Source organism: Oncorhynchus masou, chromosome 32, assembly GCF_036934945.1.
Source record: "Oncorhynchus masou masou isolate Uvic2021 chromosome 32, UVic_Omas_1.1, whole genome shotgun sequence".
Lineage (NCBI taxonomy): Eukaryota > Metazoa > Chordata > Actinopteri > Salmoniformes > Salmonidae > Oncorhynchus > Oncorhynchus masou.
Window position 1 is genome coordinate 82,595,507 of NC_088243.1, and position 18,235 is coordinate 82,613,741.

The following is an 18,235-nucleotide window of genomic DNA, read 5'->3' on the forward strand; positions in this document are numbered from 1 at the left end:
AAGAGTGAAGGGTTAGTTGGAAGGTTTAGTTTGTTGTTCCTTTTCCCATTTTGCATCACAAAGTTTAATGGGTCTATATTATAGCCCAGTTGGGGGCGGTAATGCAATATATTGGATGCCAACCTCCGTTTTACCCCAAAGAAGAAGAAGAAGACCAGGAAAAGGCGCATGCGTGAAGAAGTGAACGATGGTGGACATGTAGGCAACGCATCAAGCTCGATGATATCTATCGACTAGCGATCGATTTCTAACAGTTCACTAGAACTAATAGATCGTATATCACTTATTTGCAGCTACTAGCATTGTAGCTAGCTTCCGTAGAACGAAGCCCTGGAACATACAAAAATGCCGAACATTAAGATATTCAGCGGTAGCTCGCATCGGGAACTGTCTCACAAAATTGCTGACCGTCTTGGGATGGAACTCGGGAAGGTTGTCACCAAGAAATTCAGCAATCAAGAAACATGGTCAGTGTAAACTTTTAATGTATAGAAAGCTAATCTGTTTAAATCTTATGTTCGAGAAATATGTTAAAGAAACGTTATGTTTAGCGTGCTGCTTTTGATGCTGCCTCGCAAAGGTGCTTGGAACTTGTAGTTTAAGTCACGCATAACTGGAGTTTATTTTGGCGCTCAGTTTGTTGCGTATTGGGCGAACTTCACTTCCCCATATATTTCAACTCATTTCTGAATATTGGGAGAGCTGACAACCCCTACAGGCTAGCAAAAGTGAAACAATTGTTTATTGTAACTTCTTGTGTAACACTGATGCATCAAGCTGTATCCTTCTCATTCTGTGCTGTTCTTTGCTCATACAGTAATTATCACTGCATTTAGCCTACTGTGAAATATTATCTTGTCACTGCACTTATAAGTCCCCTAGCCCTAAACACCTGTAGGCTGTGTTTTCAATGTCTCATGATGAATATCCCTCACCATTAGTGCTGTGTTAGCAGAGAGTGTTGTTTACCCCATCCTCCCCTGGGCCATAACAGTGTTGAGATCGGGGAGAGTGTCCGTGGAGAGGATGTCTACATCGTACAGAGCGGCTGTGGGGAGATCAATGATAATCTGATGGAGCTGCTGATTATGATCAATGCGTGTAAGATCGCCTCGGCCTCCCGGGTCACAGCCGTCATCCCCTGCTTCCCCTACGCACGGCAGGACAAGAAGGACAAGGTGGGGGTGAGGGACAGACATCTAGTTACTCTACTGTCACACCGCCGACCATTATACCACATCACCAGAGTTGGGTTCAATTACAGTCAATTCAGAAATTAAACCAAATTCCAATTCCAAATGTTTTTAATTCAAAAGCATTGGAATTTCAATGTACTTCCTGAATTGAAATTGAATTGACCCCAACCCTGCCATTACACCCCCATCAACGTCCAGTGTGATCTTACCACTCATGTTGCTGTCACTGACTGTGGACGGACTCCAGCAGGCAGTCACAGCAGATGGATGGGACTGGGAGCATGCCTGGGTTTTGTTTTGATTTCTCCACTGATTTAAGTTGAGCAGTGAGCGGTGAACAGTGAGTGGTGAACAGTGCACGGTGAGCAGTGCGCAGCGAGCAGTGAGCAGTGCGCAGTCATTGTGTCTTCTGTTTGTATTGTTACCGTCACCTGCCTGCCTCCATTCCTTCCATTGTTTATATCAGTGCATGTCCTTGTCCTCCCAATATAATGTATTGCATGTACTATGTATCTGCCAAAAGTATACTGTTATTAACTTTTTGTACAGTATCACTTTTCTTGTGCTTCTTGAAGGAGCTGAGTAGTTTGATATCGACTTTGAGTTGTACACGTAACTGTAGTTTAGAATAGCCTATCAGCTGCCCCTTGTGGCTTTGGGAAAGAAATGTAATACGGACCAATTTGTAAGATGGAAGACTCCACTCATATCGTGTGATGTGAGTAGAACAAATGAGGTGTGTGTTTCCTTGCAGAGTCGGGCGCCCATCTCAGCCAAGCTGGTGGCTAACATGCTGTCTGTGTCTGGGGCTGACCACATCATCACTATGGACCTCCACGCCTCACAGATCCAGGTCAGGAGGAGGGAGGGCACTGGGGTCTGGCAGTAGAGGAGGGAGGAGGGAGGATACTGGGGTCTGGCAGTAGAGGAGGGAGGGCACTGGGGTCTGGCAGTAGAGGAGGGAGGACACTGGGGTCTGGCAGTAGAGGAGGGAGGGCACTGGGGTCTGGCAGTAGAGGAGGGAGGGCACTGGGGTCTGGCAGTAGAGGAGGGAGGACACTGGGGTCTGGCAGTAGAGGAGGGAGGGCACTGGGGTCTGGCAGTAGAGGAGGGAGGACACTGGGGTCTGGCAGTAGAGGAGGGAGGAGGGAGGGCACTGGGGTCTGGCAGTAGAGGAGGGAGGGCACTGGGGTCTGGCAGTAGAGGAGGGAGGACACTGGGGTCTGGCAGTAGAGGAGGGAGGGCACTGGGGTCTGGCAGTAGAGGAGGGAGGACACTGGGGTCTGGCAGTAGAGGAGGGAGGGCACTGGGGTCTGGCAGTAGAGGAGGGAGGGCACTGGGGTCTGGCAGTAGAGGAGGGAGGACACTGGGGTCTGGCAGTAGAGGAGGGAGGACACTGGGGTCTGGCAGTAGAGGAGGGAGGGCACTGGGGTCTGGCAGTAGAGGAGGGAGGGCACTGGGGTCTGGCAGTAGAGGAGGGAGGGCACTGGGGTCTGGCAGTAGAGGAGGGAGGGCACTGGGGTCTGGCAGTAGAGGAGGGAGGGCACTGGGGTCTGGCAGTAGAGGAGGGAGGGCACTGGGGTCTGGCAGTAGAGGAGGGAGGGCACTGGGGTCTGGCAGTAGAGGAGGGAGGGCACTGGGGTCTGGCAGTAGAGGAGGGAGGGCACTGGGGTCTGGCAGTAGAGGAGGGAGGACACTGGGGTCTGGCAGTAGAGGAGGGAGGGCACTGGGGTCTGGCAGTAGAGGAGGGAGGGCACTGGGGTCTGGCAGTAGAGGAGGGAGGGCACTGGGGTCTGGCAGTAGAGGAGGGAGGGCACTGGGGTCTGGCAGTAGAGGAGGGAGGACACTGGGGTCTGGCAGTAGAGGAGGGAGGACACTGGGGTCTGGCAGTAGAGGAGGGAGGGCACTGGGGTCTGGCAGTAGAGGAGGGAGGGCACTGGGGTCTGGCAGTAGAGGAGGGAGGGCACTGGGGTCTGGCAGTAGAGGAGGGAGGGCACTGGGGTCTGGCAGTAGAGGAGGGAGGGCACTGGGGTCTGGCAGTAGAGGAGGGAGGGCACTGGGGTCTGGCAGTAGAGGAGGGAGGGCACTGGGGTCTGGCAGTAGAGGAGGGAGGGCACTGGGGTCTGGCAGTAGAGGAGGGAGGACACTGGGGTCTGGCAGTAGAGGAGGGAGGAGGGAGGACACGGGTCTGGCAGTAGAGGAGGGAGGGCACTGGGGTCTGACAGTAGAGGAGGGAGGAGGGAGGACACTGGGGTCTGGCAGTAGAGGAGGGAGGGCACTGGGGTCTGGCAGTAGAGGAGGGAGGGCACTGGGGTCTGACAGTAGAGGAGGGAGGGCACTGGGGTCTGGCAGTAGAGGAGGGAGGACACTGGGGTCTGACAGTAGAGGAGGGAGGACACTGGGGTCTGGCAGTAGAGGAGGGAGGAGGGAGGATACTGGGGTCTGACAGTAGAGGAGGGAGGACACTGGGGTCTGACAGTAGAGGAGGGAGGACACTGGGGTCTGGCAGTAGAGGAGGGAGGAGGGAGGATACTGGGGTCTGACAGTAGAGGAGGGAGGACACTGGGGTCTGGCAGTAGAGGAGGGAGGACACTGGGGTCTGGCAGTAGAGGAGGGAGGACACTGGGGTCTGGCAGTAGAGGAGGGAGGACACTGGGGTCTGGCAGTAGAGGAGGGAGGACACTGGGGTCTGGCAGTAGAGGAGGGAGGACACTGGGGTCTGGCAGTAGAGGTTAGGAGGAGGGAGGACACTGGGGTCTGGCAGTAGAGGAGGGAGGACACTGGGGTCTGGCAGTAGAGGTTAGGAGGAGGGAGGACACGGGTCTGGCAGTAGAGGAGGGAGGACACTGGGGTCTGGCAGTAGAGGAGGGAGGACACTGGGGTCTGGCAGTAGAGGAGGGAGGACACTGGGGTCTGGCAGTAGAGGTTAGGAGGAGGGAGGACACGGGTCTGGCAGTAGAGGTCAGGAGTAGGGAGGACACTGGGGTCTGGCAGTAGAGGTCAGGAGTAGGGAGGACACTGGGGTCTGGCAGTAGAGGTTAGGAGGAGGGAGGACACGGGTCTGGCAGTAGAGGTTAGGAGGAGGGAGGACACGGGTCTGGCAGTAGAGGTCAGGAGGAGGGAGGACACTGGGGTCTGGCAGTAGAGGTCAGGAGGAGGGAGGACACGGGTCTGGCAGTAGAGGTCAGGAGGAGGGAGGACACTGGGGTCTGGCAGTAGAGGAGGGAGGACACTGGGGTCTGGCAGTAGAGAAACCAAACACATGGAGTTCTATAGGGGTTAAGTGACTGGCTCAAGGGCACAATGGTGAGATGGTTCCTGGGATGTGAAACCGCTAGATGGCAGCCTCTGACTCCTGTCTGTGTGTGTCTGGTATCTCCAGGGTTTCTTCGACATCCCGGTGGATAACTTGTATGCTGAGCCTGCTGTACTGAAGTGGATCAAGGAGAACATCGCCGAGTGGAAGACCTGCACTATCGTCTCTCCAGACGCAGGTGGAGCCAAGAGGTGAGGCAGGACAGAGTAGTCAAAAAGCTGTCGGTCTGAGGGCCTTTGGCCAAAAGAAGAAATTTGATTAATCAGAGAAAGATGGAGAGGGTGAGGAGACAGACTGGGGGAGAGGATGCTTGGTAAGTATGGGAACCACTGTGTGCATGCTAGACTACTGCGTCAAGAACATGACCTCTCTCTTACGGGGTTTACCTTGCAGCCACGTCTTTCTTTAACTGCCTTATCTGTGGTGAAATTAACTTTAGATTCACACAAACACATCTTCGTACGATAACAGTGGACCAACTATTGTGCCTCTGTGACTTGGCTTCCTCTTAACGCCGTGTTCTGTGTGACAGAGTGACGTCCATAGCGGACAGGCTCAACGTGGACTTTGCTCTGATCCACAAAGAGAGAAAGAAGGCCAACGAGGTGGATCGCATGGTGCTGGTCGGGGACGTCACGGATCGGGTGGCCATCTTGGTGGATGACATGGCAGACACCTGTGGTACTATCTGTCACGCGGCCGACAAGTAAGTAAAGTCTCAACTTGTGACCTTGACTAACATTAACACCTATCTATGCCCAGGCAATGGGTGTCTGGGCTGAATCTTAACCACACAAAAACAAACATGGATTATGATCCTGTACATTCAAATGGATCTCTGATTTGATGTCAAGACATTCTTATTACAGAGCTGTGGAAATACCAACCACTATTTCCCATTTCACTTCTCCTTCATCCAAATGAGAGTCCTTGTAGCAAAAATCAGTGTATTCAAACAGGTAAATGTTGGAAGGTGCTATAGTCCTACAGTTTCTTAAGGAGATACTGTCCCTCCACCCTCAGGCTGATCTCAGCTGGTGCTACCAAGGTGTATGCCATCCTGACCCACGGTATCTTCTCTGGCCCGGCCATCTCCCGCATCAACAACGCCTGCTTCGAGGCCGTGGTCGTCACCAACACTATCCCTCAGGAGGAGAAGATGAAGACCTGTCCTAAGATACAGGTCAGAGGTCACAGCGCTGTCCTTAGATCCAGGTCAGGTGGTATATTACTGTCCTAAGATACAGGTCAGGGGTCACAACACTGTCCTTCGAAACAGGTTAGGGGTCAAATGTTATATTACTGTCCTAAGATACAGGTCAGGGGTCAGAGGTTATATCAGGGTCATTCACCTTAACATAAGTAGACTGTCATATTGTCCAATAATGTTACGATGATTTAAGCTGAAATTCTATTGTTGCTACTGTGATGTTTAACAACTAAGACAACGTCAAGTAGTTTGAATAATCATATCACCTAAAAAAGTTTGTGCTAAGATAATTCAAATAGTCTGACATGTTTCCGGATGTTTCCTGGACGTAGTTTATCATGTGTTATTACCCATCCGTTTCTCCTCTAGGTGATTGACATCTCTATGATCCTGGCTGAGGCCATCCGCAGGACCCACAACGGGGAATCTGTCTCCTACCTCTTCAGCCACGTCCCCTTGTAACATCACACACACACTGAGTCACCTGGGGCACTGTTCAGTAGGGGACAACAGAACATTCAGAACAGATACGGCCATATCTCATGCAGAATAGGGACTTTGGGGAACAGATATGATTGTCTTTCAGATAGACTAAGGAAAGCAGAGTAGGCTCTTCAGTTCTATGCCCAGTATTCTGGAATGTTTCTCATCGCTGAATAGATTCCAGCCCTACTGTTCTGTTACACCAGAAAAAGGAGAGGGAATGTCCTATACAAACACCAGTGTTGGGCTCGATTCCATTTCAATTCCAACCCTACTATTCTGTTACACCAGAAAGAGGAGGAGAGGGAATGTCCTATACAAACACCAGTGTTGGGCTCGATTCCATTTCAATTCGAGAAGTATACTGACTAGAGGTCGACCGATTATGATTTTTCAACGCCGATTATTGGAGGACAAAAAAAGCCGATAATCGGCCGATTTTATTAGGGGGGAAAAATGTTTTATGTATCTATATATCATACACACACACACACATATTTTTGTAATAATGACAATTGCAACAATACTGAATGAACAATGAACACTTATTTTAACTTGATTCATAAATACACACACACACACACACACACAGCTCTGAAGTGACAATGATACTGAAGAGTCTGCTTAGGAGACAAATACTCTCAACTGTTTGAGTAAAAATAGAGTTTAAGTTACCTGTGATGAATGTTGAAAACAAAAACTTTAATTTCTATATGGAGGAAATCCTATTTTAATAATGGACATGGTAAGAATTGACAACCAAAGTACGAGTCATAATTCCCATGACACCTTCTAGCAAAATCTGTGGTTCCTTCATTTATTCCATAGGATATTTTTAGATTCACTTAAAATAAGGTCTGTGTTTCGTGTAGGTTTACACCACCGTGCCAATTTTAGAACTGTGTAGATATCCATAGGACAAGGTAACTGATCAATATTGGCTAAATATAAGCGAAGATAAAAAAAATTGTAGAGTGGATTTCTGAAAATATGTTGACAAACGTTACCTTATCCAAGTGAGATTTACAGGGGTGTCAAAACGCAGAGGCGGTTTAAGCCTGCACGAAACACAGACCTTATTTGAAGTAGATCAAGACATTCTCTATGGAAGACATGAACGGTAACGAAGGAACCCCTTTCAAATTCAGCCGCAAGTTACTACAGGAATTATAACGCGTCGACTATCTCTCTAAACCACATACCTTTGACTAATCCGGAAACTAGCACCTCGAAAACAAAACGTTTATTCCGTTCCGTATTTTATCTAACGGGTGGCATCAATGAGTCTAAATATTCCTGTTACATTTCACAACCTTCAATGTTATGTCATAATACCGTAAAATTCTGGCAATTTAGTTCGCAAAGAGCCATGCGGACCAAACTGTTGCATATACCCTGACTGCGTGCAATGAACGCAAGAGAAATTACACAATTTCACCTGGTTAATATTGCCTGCTAACCTGGATTTCTTTTAGCTAAATATGCAGGTTTAAAAATATATACTTGAATATATACTTGTGTATTGATTTTAAGAAGGGCATTGATGTTTATGTCTAGGTACACATTGGAGCAATGCCAGTCATTGATTGATTGTTTTTTTATAAGATAAGTTTAATGCTAGCTAGCAACTTACCTTAGCTTACTGCATTCGCTAACAGGCAGGCTCTTCGTGGAGTACAATGTAATCAGGTGTTAGAGCATTGGACAAGTTAACTGTAAGGTTGCAATATCGAATCGCCCGAGCTGACAAGGTTAAAAATCTGTCGTTCTGCCTCCTAGGCCGTCATTGAAAATAAGAATGTGTTCTTAACGGACTTGCCTAGTTAAATAAAGATTGAAGGTGTAAAAAAATAAATAATAATAATCGGCAAATCGGTGCCCAAAAATACCGATTTCCGATTGTTATGAAAAATCGTGTCCAATTTCAAGTTATCGGCCGACCTCTAATACTGACATTCCAATTCTTTTAATCAGGACATTTTGGAATTGGATTTGGAATTAGGTTTACTTTCTGAATTGAGGTTTAAATTGAATTGACCCCAACGGGGAGAAACACCCATTATATTAGCATCGCTCTGCTGCTATCGCTAACTAACCACATAATAATTAGGATTAACGTTTATTAATAATGATGACATGTTCATTTTAAGTCCCTCTCTCACCCATAAACAGTGTTTGCATCCCAAATGGAACCTTTTTCCTACATAGTGAACTTCTTTTGACTTGTGCCCTATGGGCCCTGGTCAAAAGTAGTGCACTGCATGGGGAATAGGGTGCCATATGGGACTATCAGGGACAAGAGGTCCGTGTTGATGATTCATTGTGAGTGGGTGAACTCACCTAATGCCAACAGTTGTTCATGATAAGGCTGCTACAATACTTCTGTTACAAAAAGAGGGCGAGAGACAGTTGGATGCTGACTGACTTCAGGTATTTTTATTATTTAGTTTTTCTTTTTGATTGGGTTGAAAGATGAGACTCATAATGTTGTTAAGTGAATGAGTTATAGTGGACAGTGATGTTCATCTGGGTGATTCATAAGTCTTTTTAAAGGGGCAATCTGGGATTGGTACTTCTAATGTTTGGACATGATGGTAAATAGCCCACTGATTGTTGAAGATTTTAACTTATAAATGCCTCCATGATCTGCATCCCGAGCTCTGTCTAGGAATTTGAGAGTGGGGACATAACTCCAACCCCATCCCTCACCTGTTGACCTAAACAGGTATAGGGGGGGGGCTTTTCTAATTGCGGATTGCCCCTCTTAAGACTTGGGAATCGTTCTTTCAGTGGGTGCAGAGGAGGCAGGTTTTGCTCTTCGAGGTTGCCGTCTAGAAGCTGTTGGTTTTTAGCTCTGCAGGATGGAGCTTCCTAGAAAAGTCTCTGCTATTTTTATTTACTTAATTTCTTTCAATAACATTTGTATAATACTCTCGAAAGAGTGGTATCTGTCTGACTTTAAAGTTTCATGTACAGTTGAAGTTGTAAGTTTACATCCACTCAGGTTGGAGTCATTAAAACTCATTTTTCAGCCACTTCACACATTTCTTGTTGACAAACTGTAGTTTTGTCAAGTCGGTGAGGACGTCTACTTTGCAGAACACAAGTCATTTTTACAGACTGATTATTTCACTTATAATTCACTGTATCGCAATTCCAGTGGGTCGGAACTTTGTAAAATTCCAGAAAATGTCATGGCTTTAGAAGCTTCTGATAGGCTAATTGACATAATTTGAGTCAATTGCAGGTGTACCTGTGGATGTATATCAAGACCTACCTTCAAACTCAGTACCTATTTGCTTGACATCTTGGGAAAATCGAAAGAAATCAGCCAAGACCTCAGAAAAATAATTGTAGACCTCCACGAGTCTGGTTCATCCTCATCCTCAACGCCTGAAGGTACACGTTCATTTGTACAAACAATAGTTTGCAAATATAAACACCATGGGACCACGCAGCCGTCATACCGCTCAGGAAGGAGATGCGTTCTGTCTCCTAGAGATGAACGTACTTCGGTACGAAAAGTGCAAATCAATCCCAGAACAACAGCAAAGGACCTTGTGGAGATGCTGGAGGAAACAGGTACAAAAGTATCTATATCCACAGTAAAACGAGTACTATATCGACATAACCTGAAAGGCCACTCAGCAAGGAGGAAGCCACTGGTCCAAAACCGCCATAAAAAAGGCAGACTACAGTTTGCAACTGCACATGGGGACAAAGATCGCACTTTTTGGAGAATTGGCCTCTGGTCTGATGAAACAAAAATATAACTGTTTGGCCATAATGACCATTATTATGTTTGGAGGAAAAAGGGGAAGGCTTGCTAGCCGAAGAACACCAACCCAACTGTGAAGCACGGGGGTGGCAGCATCATGTTGTGGGGGTGCTTTGCTGCCGGAGGGGCTGGTGCACTTCACAAAATAGATGGCATCATGAGGTAGGATGATTATGTGGACATATTAAAGTAACAGTCAGGAAGTTAAAGCTTGGTTGCAAATGGGTCTTCCAAATGGACAATGACCCCAAGCACACTTCCAAAGTTGTGGCAAAATGGCTTAAGGACAACAAAGTCAAGGTATTGGAGTGGCCATCTGTTATAAATGTTATATATAATGACTAAATGATGTATACATTTAAAGTAATGATAGGACTATATCTAACAGAATTCTACCATGCCTCTGTATAATGATGAAGAATGTTTGTCCGTAAGAAAAGAGGGACTGTTAGCAGGTAAGGAACTGTGGCAGACAGCTTGTGACCACTGTGAAAGAGGGGAGAAACCGTTGGGCTTGCAGTAGATTGTGTAACATGTTGCAGGATGTGATAAGCAATGTATGCGTAGGAGAAGACTTGTAAACTATATTGTCTGAGAGGAGGAGGGACATTTATGACGAAATGGGAGGTATATAAACCAATGTACATGATATGATTGGTAGAGCTCTCGTAAATAAACGTTTGACTATTGTAGACTGGCCTCTGTCTGTTTCGTTTCATCAAGAATCTTACAAATTCTTGGTAGCAGACCGAGTAGTTTAATTGAAGTTCAGTTTATGAACATTGAGAACAAAATTCTCCTAACACCATCACAAAGCCCTGACCTCAATCCCATAGAAAATGTGTGGGTAGAACTGAAAGAGCATGTGCGAGCAAGGAGGCCTACAAACCTGACTCAGTTACACCAGCTCTGTCAGGAGGAATGGGCCAAAATTAACCTCGTTTTTTTCTGGTAAGCTTGTGGAAGGCTACATGAAATGTTTGACCTAAGTTAAACCATTTAAAGGCAATGCTACCAAATATTAATTGAGTGTATGTAAACTTCTGACCCACTGGGAATGTGATGAAAGAAATAAAAGCTGAAATAAATAATTATCTCTACTATTCTGACATTTCACATTCTTAAAATAAAGTGGTGATCCTAACTGACCTAAGACAGGGAATTTTTACTAGGATTAAATGTCAGGAATTGTGATACAACTTAGCCAAATACATTTAAACTTTGTTTATGTAAACTTCCGACTTTCAACTGTATGTGCTTATATTGTGATTGTGTGTGACTTTAGCGTAAGGTGAATCACTGCACCAAGTATTTGATGGCTGAATGTGATCTTATTAAAGAGATGGTGAAAACGAATGAAGCCTGGATTCAGGTTTGTTTATTAGGCTATCCCCATATTAAGGGTCTGCTGCTGGTAACATTCCAATTACTACAGTTTAAGTTGGAAGTCAGGCCCAAAGTGTTTATACTTGCGTACTATTGTTTGTACACATGAACGTGGTACCTTCAGGCATCTGGAAATTGCTCCCAAGGATGAACCAATTGGGGTCTACAATTTTTTTTCTGGGGTCTTGGCTGATTTCTTTTGATTTTCCCATGATGTCAATTAAAGAGGCACTGAGCTTGAAGGTAGGCCTTGAAATACATCCACAGGAACAAAGGTCATGTTCTGGAGAATGTATAAAAGATCGGTGAAGAATCCAGCTACGAACTGGTCCGTTTGTCACGACTTGGGGAAGCTCATCGGAGACGTGTGGCCACATGACCATAACGCTGTTTATATAATAGCCTCAGATATGAGGTTCACATCTAATTGTTGTATAAGATGAATGAGTGAGTATGATACTGTTTGTATAATTGTGTCATGTGATTTTGGACTGTTTAATGAAGAAAAATACAATTCCCTTTTGATTTGAACTAAATCAGAGGACCGCCCCTGAGCCCAGTTAGGGTCAGGCCTCATGGGACAGCACTCTTCCGGCCCTTCCAAATAAAACCCCCACTCGGGTTTTCGATCAGCAGACCGAGTTTACCTCAATTACGAGATGGCTAAAGGTTGCAGACCATATTTTTGTCCATTAGAGGAGGAGACAAAGGTTGTAGACCATTGCTGAATCTTTTAACCATACCACGTGGATAAACTATTAGACTATAGATACCGACAGAATAAGAACAAGTATTTGATATAAATTACTAGTCTGCAGCTAGGAATTCGGTATCATTGAACGCGAAGAACGACAACCGCCGAAACAGCCATTCTATAATGAATGTCCCTCTGAACAATCCCCTCTAACCACAACCGGGAGAGAGACGACAATTCTACAAAAGAAATGAACTTTTCACCAGCAATCAAGACGACACACTGAGCGTAAATATATATATATATATTGATTGCAATTGTTCTCGAATGAGTGAGCATTCATGTGCAAAGGATTAGCATTTCAATTGTTATAATTATCACTCTGCAGTGACTTCTTAGTCGACCCCCACTTCCCCTTTTGTCTAACAAGCCGCCATGCCGGTTCAGCCCACTGGGGCACATTCTCCTATCATTTCATGTAACCACATTTACCTTGTTTGTTAGTTTGTTTATGCATTTCTGTGAATTACTTAGTTAGTAATAAATAAATGATTTAAGACAATTGATGTATGGATGACTCATAGTGAAGACTGGGTTCGTGCAGATAACCAACAATTTACGACGTTTGGAATGAGACTAACATGAGGTAAAGTAAATAATTCATTAATTCAAAGACTAATTGATCAGATAAAATATCTGAAAAGTTATTTTAGGAAATTATAACTTTGTAATCTGAATAGTTTTCCTTGGTGCCCCGACTTCCTAGTAATTGCAGTTACATGATTGATCAATCTAATCCCGTAATAACTAATTACAGAGAATCTTTGATAAACTATCAGCCTTCAGTTAATGATAGTAAAGACACGACATTTACTATAACAGTAGTATTCCCCCTTATGTCTACTATCCTGACTATAGGCTAGTAGACTACGTGCGCACACTATAATAATATAATATAAATAATTATATTGGGACCCTGGAGACCGGGGGCTATGTCCCATGTCTATGTTCTATATACTATGGAGACCCCTGCCCCTCTGCTCTGTCGCAAGATCATTGACATGGGGTTTGCATGGGGTTTGGGCGGCCCGTGAGCACCACGACGCACAATCCTTCTCCACGCAATCCGTGACCTACATTCACAAGATAGTAAGCATAGGCCTATGAAGCTACTTCATTGGAAGTGTAGCGTACATAAAACACCATACCATTACGCACAAATCTGTAAATTAACCTTTCGTTCTGACATATAGGCTGCTGGCCTAGCTGTTACTCTCTAAAATACACTATTGCTCTGTGTTGGCATATGCAGGGGATTAAGGATAACATTGTTACGAATTTGAAGGGTGTCTGCGCGCAACTCCATATCTCATCGCAGTCTGACAACGCACCATGGCTGTTAGAATGGTATTGCTTTGGGGGTACGGTGTGTGTGTGACGCCTGTTTGAACGAGTGTATTAGACCCCCAACCCTTCTCCCCCACACAACCACCTGCATACACACACAACCCACCTGTCTCTACCTATGCATTTATTAAAATATATAGATATTCTTTTCTTTATGGTTTTAATTGTTTTGATTATTTTCTTTCTTTTTAATTAACAACAAATCAATAGAACAAGTACATGGGGGAAACATAAGTAAAGAATATACAAAGTACATTTGTGCTAGGGAGTACAATATCACATTACACAGGGACCTTAAGTGACATACACACATTTATAATTCTAACAGATTTTTTTGTTGGCAGAGTATTTAATTGTCTTAAAATATAAACTCAGAAAAAAGAAACTTCCCTTTTTCAGGACCCTGTCTTTCAAAGATAATTTGTAAAAATCCAAATAACTTCACAGATCTTCATTGTAAAGGGTTTAAACACTGTTTCCCATGCTTCTTCAATGAACCATAAACAATTAATTAATGAACATGCACCTGTGGAACGGTCGTTAAGACACTAATAGCTTACAGGCGGTAGGCAATTAAGGTCACAGTTATGAAAACTTAGGACACTAAAGAGGTCTTTCTACTGACTGAAAAACACCAAAGAAAGATACCCAGGGTCCCTGCTAATCTGCGTGAATGTGCATTAGGCATGCGGCAAGGAGGCATGAGGACTGCAGATGTGGCCAGGGCAATAAATTGCTATGTCCGTACTGTGAGACTCCTAAGACAGCACTACAGGGAGACAGGACGGACAGCTGATCATCCTCGCAGTGGCAGACCACGTGTAACAACACCTGCACAGGATCAGTACATCTGAACATCACACCTGCGGGACAGGTACAGGATGGCAAAAACAACTGCCTGAGTTACACCTGGAACACAGAACCCCTCCATCAGTGCTCAGACTGTCAGCATTAGGCTGAGAGAGGCTGGACTGAGGGCTTGTAGGCCTGTTGTAAGGCAGACATCACCGGCAACAACGTCGCCTATGGGCACAAACCCACCGTCGCTGGACCAAACAGGACTGGCAAAAAGTGTTCTTCACTGAGGAGTCGCGGTTTTGTCTCACCAGGGGTGATGGTCAGATTTGCGTTTATCGTCAAAGGAATGAGCATTACACAGAGGCATGTACTCTGGAGCGGGATCGATTTGGAGGTGGAGGGTCCATCATGGTTTGGGGTGGTGTGTCACAGCATCATCGGGCTGAGCTTGTTGTTTTTGCAGGCAATCTCAACACTGTGCTTTACAGAGAAGACATCCTCCTCCTTCATGTGGTACCCTTCCTGCAGGCTCATCCTGACATGACCCTCCAGCATGGCAATGCCACCAGCCATACTGCTCGTTCTGTGTGTGATTTCCTGCAAGACAGGAATGTCAGTGTTCTGCCATGGCCAGCGACGAGCCCAGATCTCAATCCCATTGAGCACGTTTGGGACCTGTTGGATCAGAGGGTGAGGGCTAGGGCCATTCTCCCCAGAAATGTCCAGGAACTTGCAGGTGCCTTGGTGGTAGAGTGGGGTAACATCTCACAGCAAGAACTGTCAAATCTGGTGCAGTTCATGAGGAGGAGATGCACTGCAGTACTTAATGCAGCTGGTGGCCACAACAGATACTGACTGTTACTTTTGAATTTGACTCCCCCTTTGTTCAGGGACATATTATTCCATTTCTGTTCGTCACGTGTCTGTGGAACTTGTTCAGTTTGTGTCTCAGTTGTTGCATCTTATGTTCATTCAAATGTTTACACATGTTAAGTTTGCTGAAAATAAACACAGTTGACAGTGAGAGGACGTTTCTTTTTTTTGCTGAGTTTAGTTCAATTTCTTTTTGCAAGTTAATAAAATGTGGTGTTTTGTGAATATGACCATTGGCCAAAAGAATAATGAAATTAATTACATAAAATGGTTTCAACTTATTTATATCAAAAGTAAAGAATCCAAGCAGCACATCTCTCCATAATAGTATAACAACTTCATAAATGTGTTAAATTATAATCTACTGATGTCTTGCCACAGACATGAGTACAATGCCAAAAAAGATGCAACACTTTGTCAGTGGTCATTACAAAAGGTACAATTTGCATCAGCATAACATTCTCATAAGTGTCCATTACAACAATTTTCCTAATGTAATGGGTACGGTTTCTCCACAGAAAGTTGAAAAGTATCTGGTCTATCTCCTTGCTTATTTTACTGTTAAGATATAAAGATAGAGCACCATATGTTAGTCTAGAGATATCTTCAGCCTTGGTTATTAGGACTCTTCCTTTTAAAGATAAGTCCCTCTGTAGCCATTGATTTAGTCTTCTGGGGTTTTTTAATAAGAGGGTTAAAATGTAGTAAGCCTCTAGACTTCTGATCCTTTGTAATGGTTCTGCCTAAATATGTAAGTTCTTATTTTACTGGAATACCATAATATGTGGGTGTCACAATTTTGACAGCTATGAGTTCACATTTATTAATGTTAAGATATAGACCAGACGCATTGGAAAAGGATTGTATCACATTGATCGATATGGGAATCTGACTAGCATCTTTCAGAAAAAGTGTAGTATCGTCAGCCAGCTGGCTTATAATAATTTACTTACCAACTATGGAAATACCTCGTACGGGACTATTATTTAAAGAATGTGTAAAAAGTTGGGATTAATAAAAATAGATAACCTTGCCCAATTCCTCTCTTTGACTCAAATCTAGGTGAGGTGCCATGTTTCAGTTTGATAGAGCTGTTACCACTCGTATAGAGTCAATAGCCTTACAGAAAGGGAGTGGGTGAGGAACTGATGATCTATTGTGTATTTCATCACACCGGCAACTTGGATGCAATAGGTGGTTTCCTCCTGAAAATAATCAGTGGCACAACCTGTTCCAGATCGTAATAGGCCTACTTGGTTATTATGTTTTAATTTGGTTATTATGTTCTGATTTGGTTATTATGCACTAAAAGAGAAAGGATTTCCTTATTACTAAAGTAAATTCTAAAACTGCTGGCATTTCAACAGTGGCGTCCACAGCAACAGGGAGTCAGGGAGACCAAACCGCCTACTTTAATTTTGAACTACAACTGCGACTTTATTCTCAACATTTTGACTTGATTCTTAAAATTACATTTCGAGTATAGTCTCGAAATATTGCCACTTTATTCACAAAATTGTATTTTGACTTTATTGTCGAAATATTGCCACTTTTTTAAAGTACATCGCCTCACCTTGCCCTTATACCTATTTAAGCGATCCGCCTACAATCCTCTCTTCTGTGACAAACGCTCCCTGCACCACACATTAATTGATACGTGATGCTGTCCAATCGACGGAGACCAGTCGTAGAAATCCATCCAATGGTAATTCTAGGAGGGGCGGGATCCTCAACCCCGCAATGACAAATTTGACGGTGTTGTGATTAATTATTTTTAACCCGATACAACGCACATTTATTTTGTTTATATTTTCCCAATCGTTATTTTGGCTTTAGTGATTTTGCCCGCCAGTTTAAAAGAAGCGAGGTCGTTAAGGGAAAGACGATTAGTTTATTTTGTTGTCTAAAGGTATTGGTTTCATTTCGCTTGTACGTCTTAAAACTGGATTTCTTGTAAATGCTTGCGATGGATTTGCAATCTGCAGATTGATTGATTCCGACTAGGCTAGATATAAAACAAGACAATCATCTGTGGGCTAAACAGTCGTTTTAGGTGTTCTGGTAAGTAGGCTAAAATGTCTTAAACTGTTGCTCAATACATTTATTCTTATGTGTAATTTTATCGTAGAAGTGATTCATTTAGGGCATATAGCTGATGAGCAAGGTAGTTGATACATTTTGGATGGTGTACAGTTGTTTTTTCCACAAGCTATTATTCTAAAGATATTTTTGATTATTGCAGTGTTATAAAAGTGTTTGTTATTCATAGATTAAATTGAGTATTATTATAGGCTGTATTTGTATGATGGTATTGTTCTAGTCTGCATCTGTCTGTCTGTATCGACCCTCTCTTCAAAATGGTACATCTTGTTCTCTCAGTGATGGGGCGGGGTCCTGGACATAACCATGAAGACCAAGTCCTCAGGAAGAACACTGACTGGCTCCCCAGCTTCTTGCATGGTGGGACTTCCAGTCTGGTGTCCACTCTCACCACCTTCCCCATATACAAGATCGTGTTCCGCCAGCAGCTTCACAGCACCGTAGTCAGCCAGGCGATAGGCCAACTCAGGAAGGAGGGTTTCCTGAAGCTCTACAGGGGGGTGGTGCCCCCTCTACTGATGAAAACCCTGAATGGGACACTACTTTTCGGGATACATGACACTTTCCTCCACTGTCTCTCCTCCATCACCAACCCCTACAGGGTCATCTCTCTCCCCGCGTTACCAGCTGTGGCCGGGCTCGGCACAGGCATCGTGGAGGCCTTGGTGTTCACGCCATTTGAGCGTGTGCAGAATGTGTTGCAGAACGGGGGCAACGACCGCAGCCTGCCCACCCTGAAGAGTGTGTTGGCCCGGCTGGGGGCAGAGAGGCTGGGGTCGGGGTACTACAGAGCTTTCATCCCCATACTGGCCCGTAACACCCTGGGAAGCTGCATCTACTTCGGTCTGAAGGACCCCGTCAGTGCTGCTCTGAGGGAGAAGGGGCTTCCTCCTATGGCCTCATCCTTCCTGTCAGGAATGATAATCAGCTCCATGGCGATCAACCTGCCCCTGTATCCTCTGTCTGTGCTGGTGGTCAACATGCAGGCTGGGGT

At 44.8% G+C, this 18,235-nt stretch overlaps 2 protein-coding genes across 6 annotated transcripts in view; both read left to right on the forward strand.

Annotated features, from left to right (window-relative positions):
• The first annotated feature begins 161 nt into the window (after positions 1–161).
• On the forward strand, positions 162–9,240 carry LOC135526693 (ribose-phosphate pyrophosphokinase 1-like). Of its 3 annotated transcripts, none has more exons than XM_064955256.1 (7): positions 162–467; positions 995–1,184; positions 1,951–2,049; positions 4,579–4,703; positions 5,045–5,218; positions 5,536–5,695; positions 6,092–9,240. In XM_064955256.1, exons 1-7 carry the CDS (start codon positions 346–348, stop codon positions 6,182–6,184), a joined length of 963 nt encoding a protein of 320 aa, XP_064811328.1. In that variant the 5' UTR covers positions 162–345; the 3' UTR covers positions 6,185–9,240. The 3 variants fall into 3 exon arrangements, with proteins under 3 accessions (XP_064811328.1, XP_064811329.1, XP_064811330.1); XM_064955257.1 differs by having other exon boundaries at positions 995–1,178; XM_064955258.1 differs by having other exon boundaries at positions 5,536–5,727; positions 6,092–6,181.
• Positions 9,241–9,361: 121 nt separating this feature from the next.
• Positions 9,362–18,235, forward strand: part of LOC135526695 (solute carrier family 25 member 53-like) — a 9,056-nt gene continuing 182 nt past the window's right edge. The window contains exons 1-2 of one of the 3 annotated variants that reach the window (XM_064955260.1): positions 9,362–12,351; positions 17,521–18,235. The exon at positions 17,521–18,235 is cut by the window's right edge and continues 182 nt beyond it. In XM_064955260.1, the coding sequence (XP_064811332.1) occupies positions 17,523–18,235 (713 nt within the window). In that variant the 5' untranslated portion in view covers positions 9,362–12,351; positions 17,521–17,522. The other 2 variants (XM_064955262.1, XM_064955259.1) reach the window with 2 other exon arrangements.

Bases quoted from the DNA above. Each gene is read 5' to 3' on its own strand.
- LOC135526693 (XM_064955256.1), top strand. From the start codon at position 346: ATGCCGAACATTAAGATATTCAGCGGTAGCTCGCATCGGGAACTGTCT. The intron at 4,704-5,044 runs GTGAGGCAGGAC...TCTGTGTGACAG, and splicing joins GACGCAGGTGGAGCCAAGAG to AGTGACGTCCATAGCGGACA. The intron at 5,219-5,535 runs GTAAGTAAAGTC...CTCCACCCTCAG, and splicing joins ATCTGTCACGCGGCCGACAA to GCTGATCTCAGCTGGTGCTA.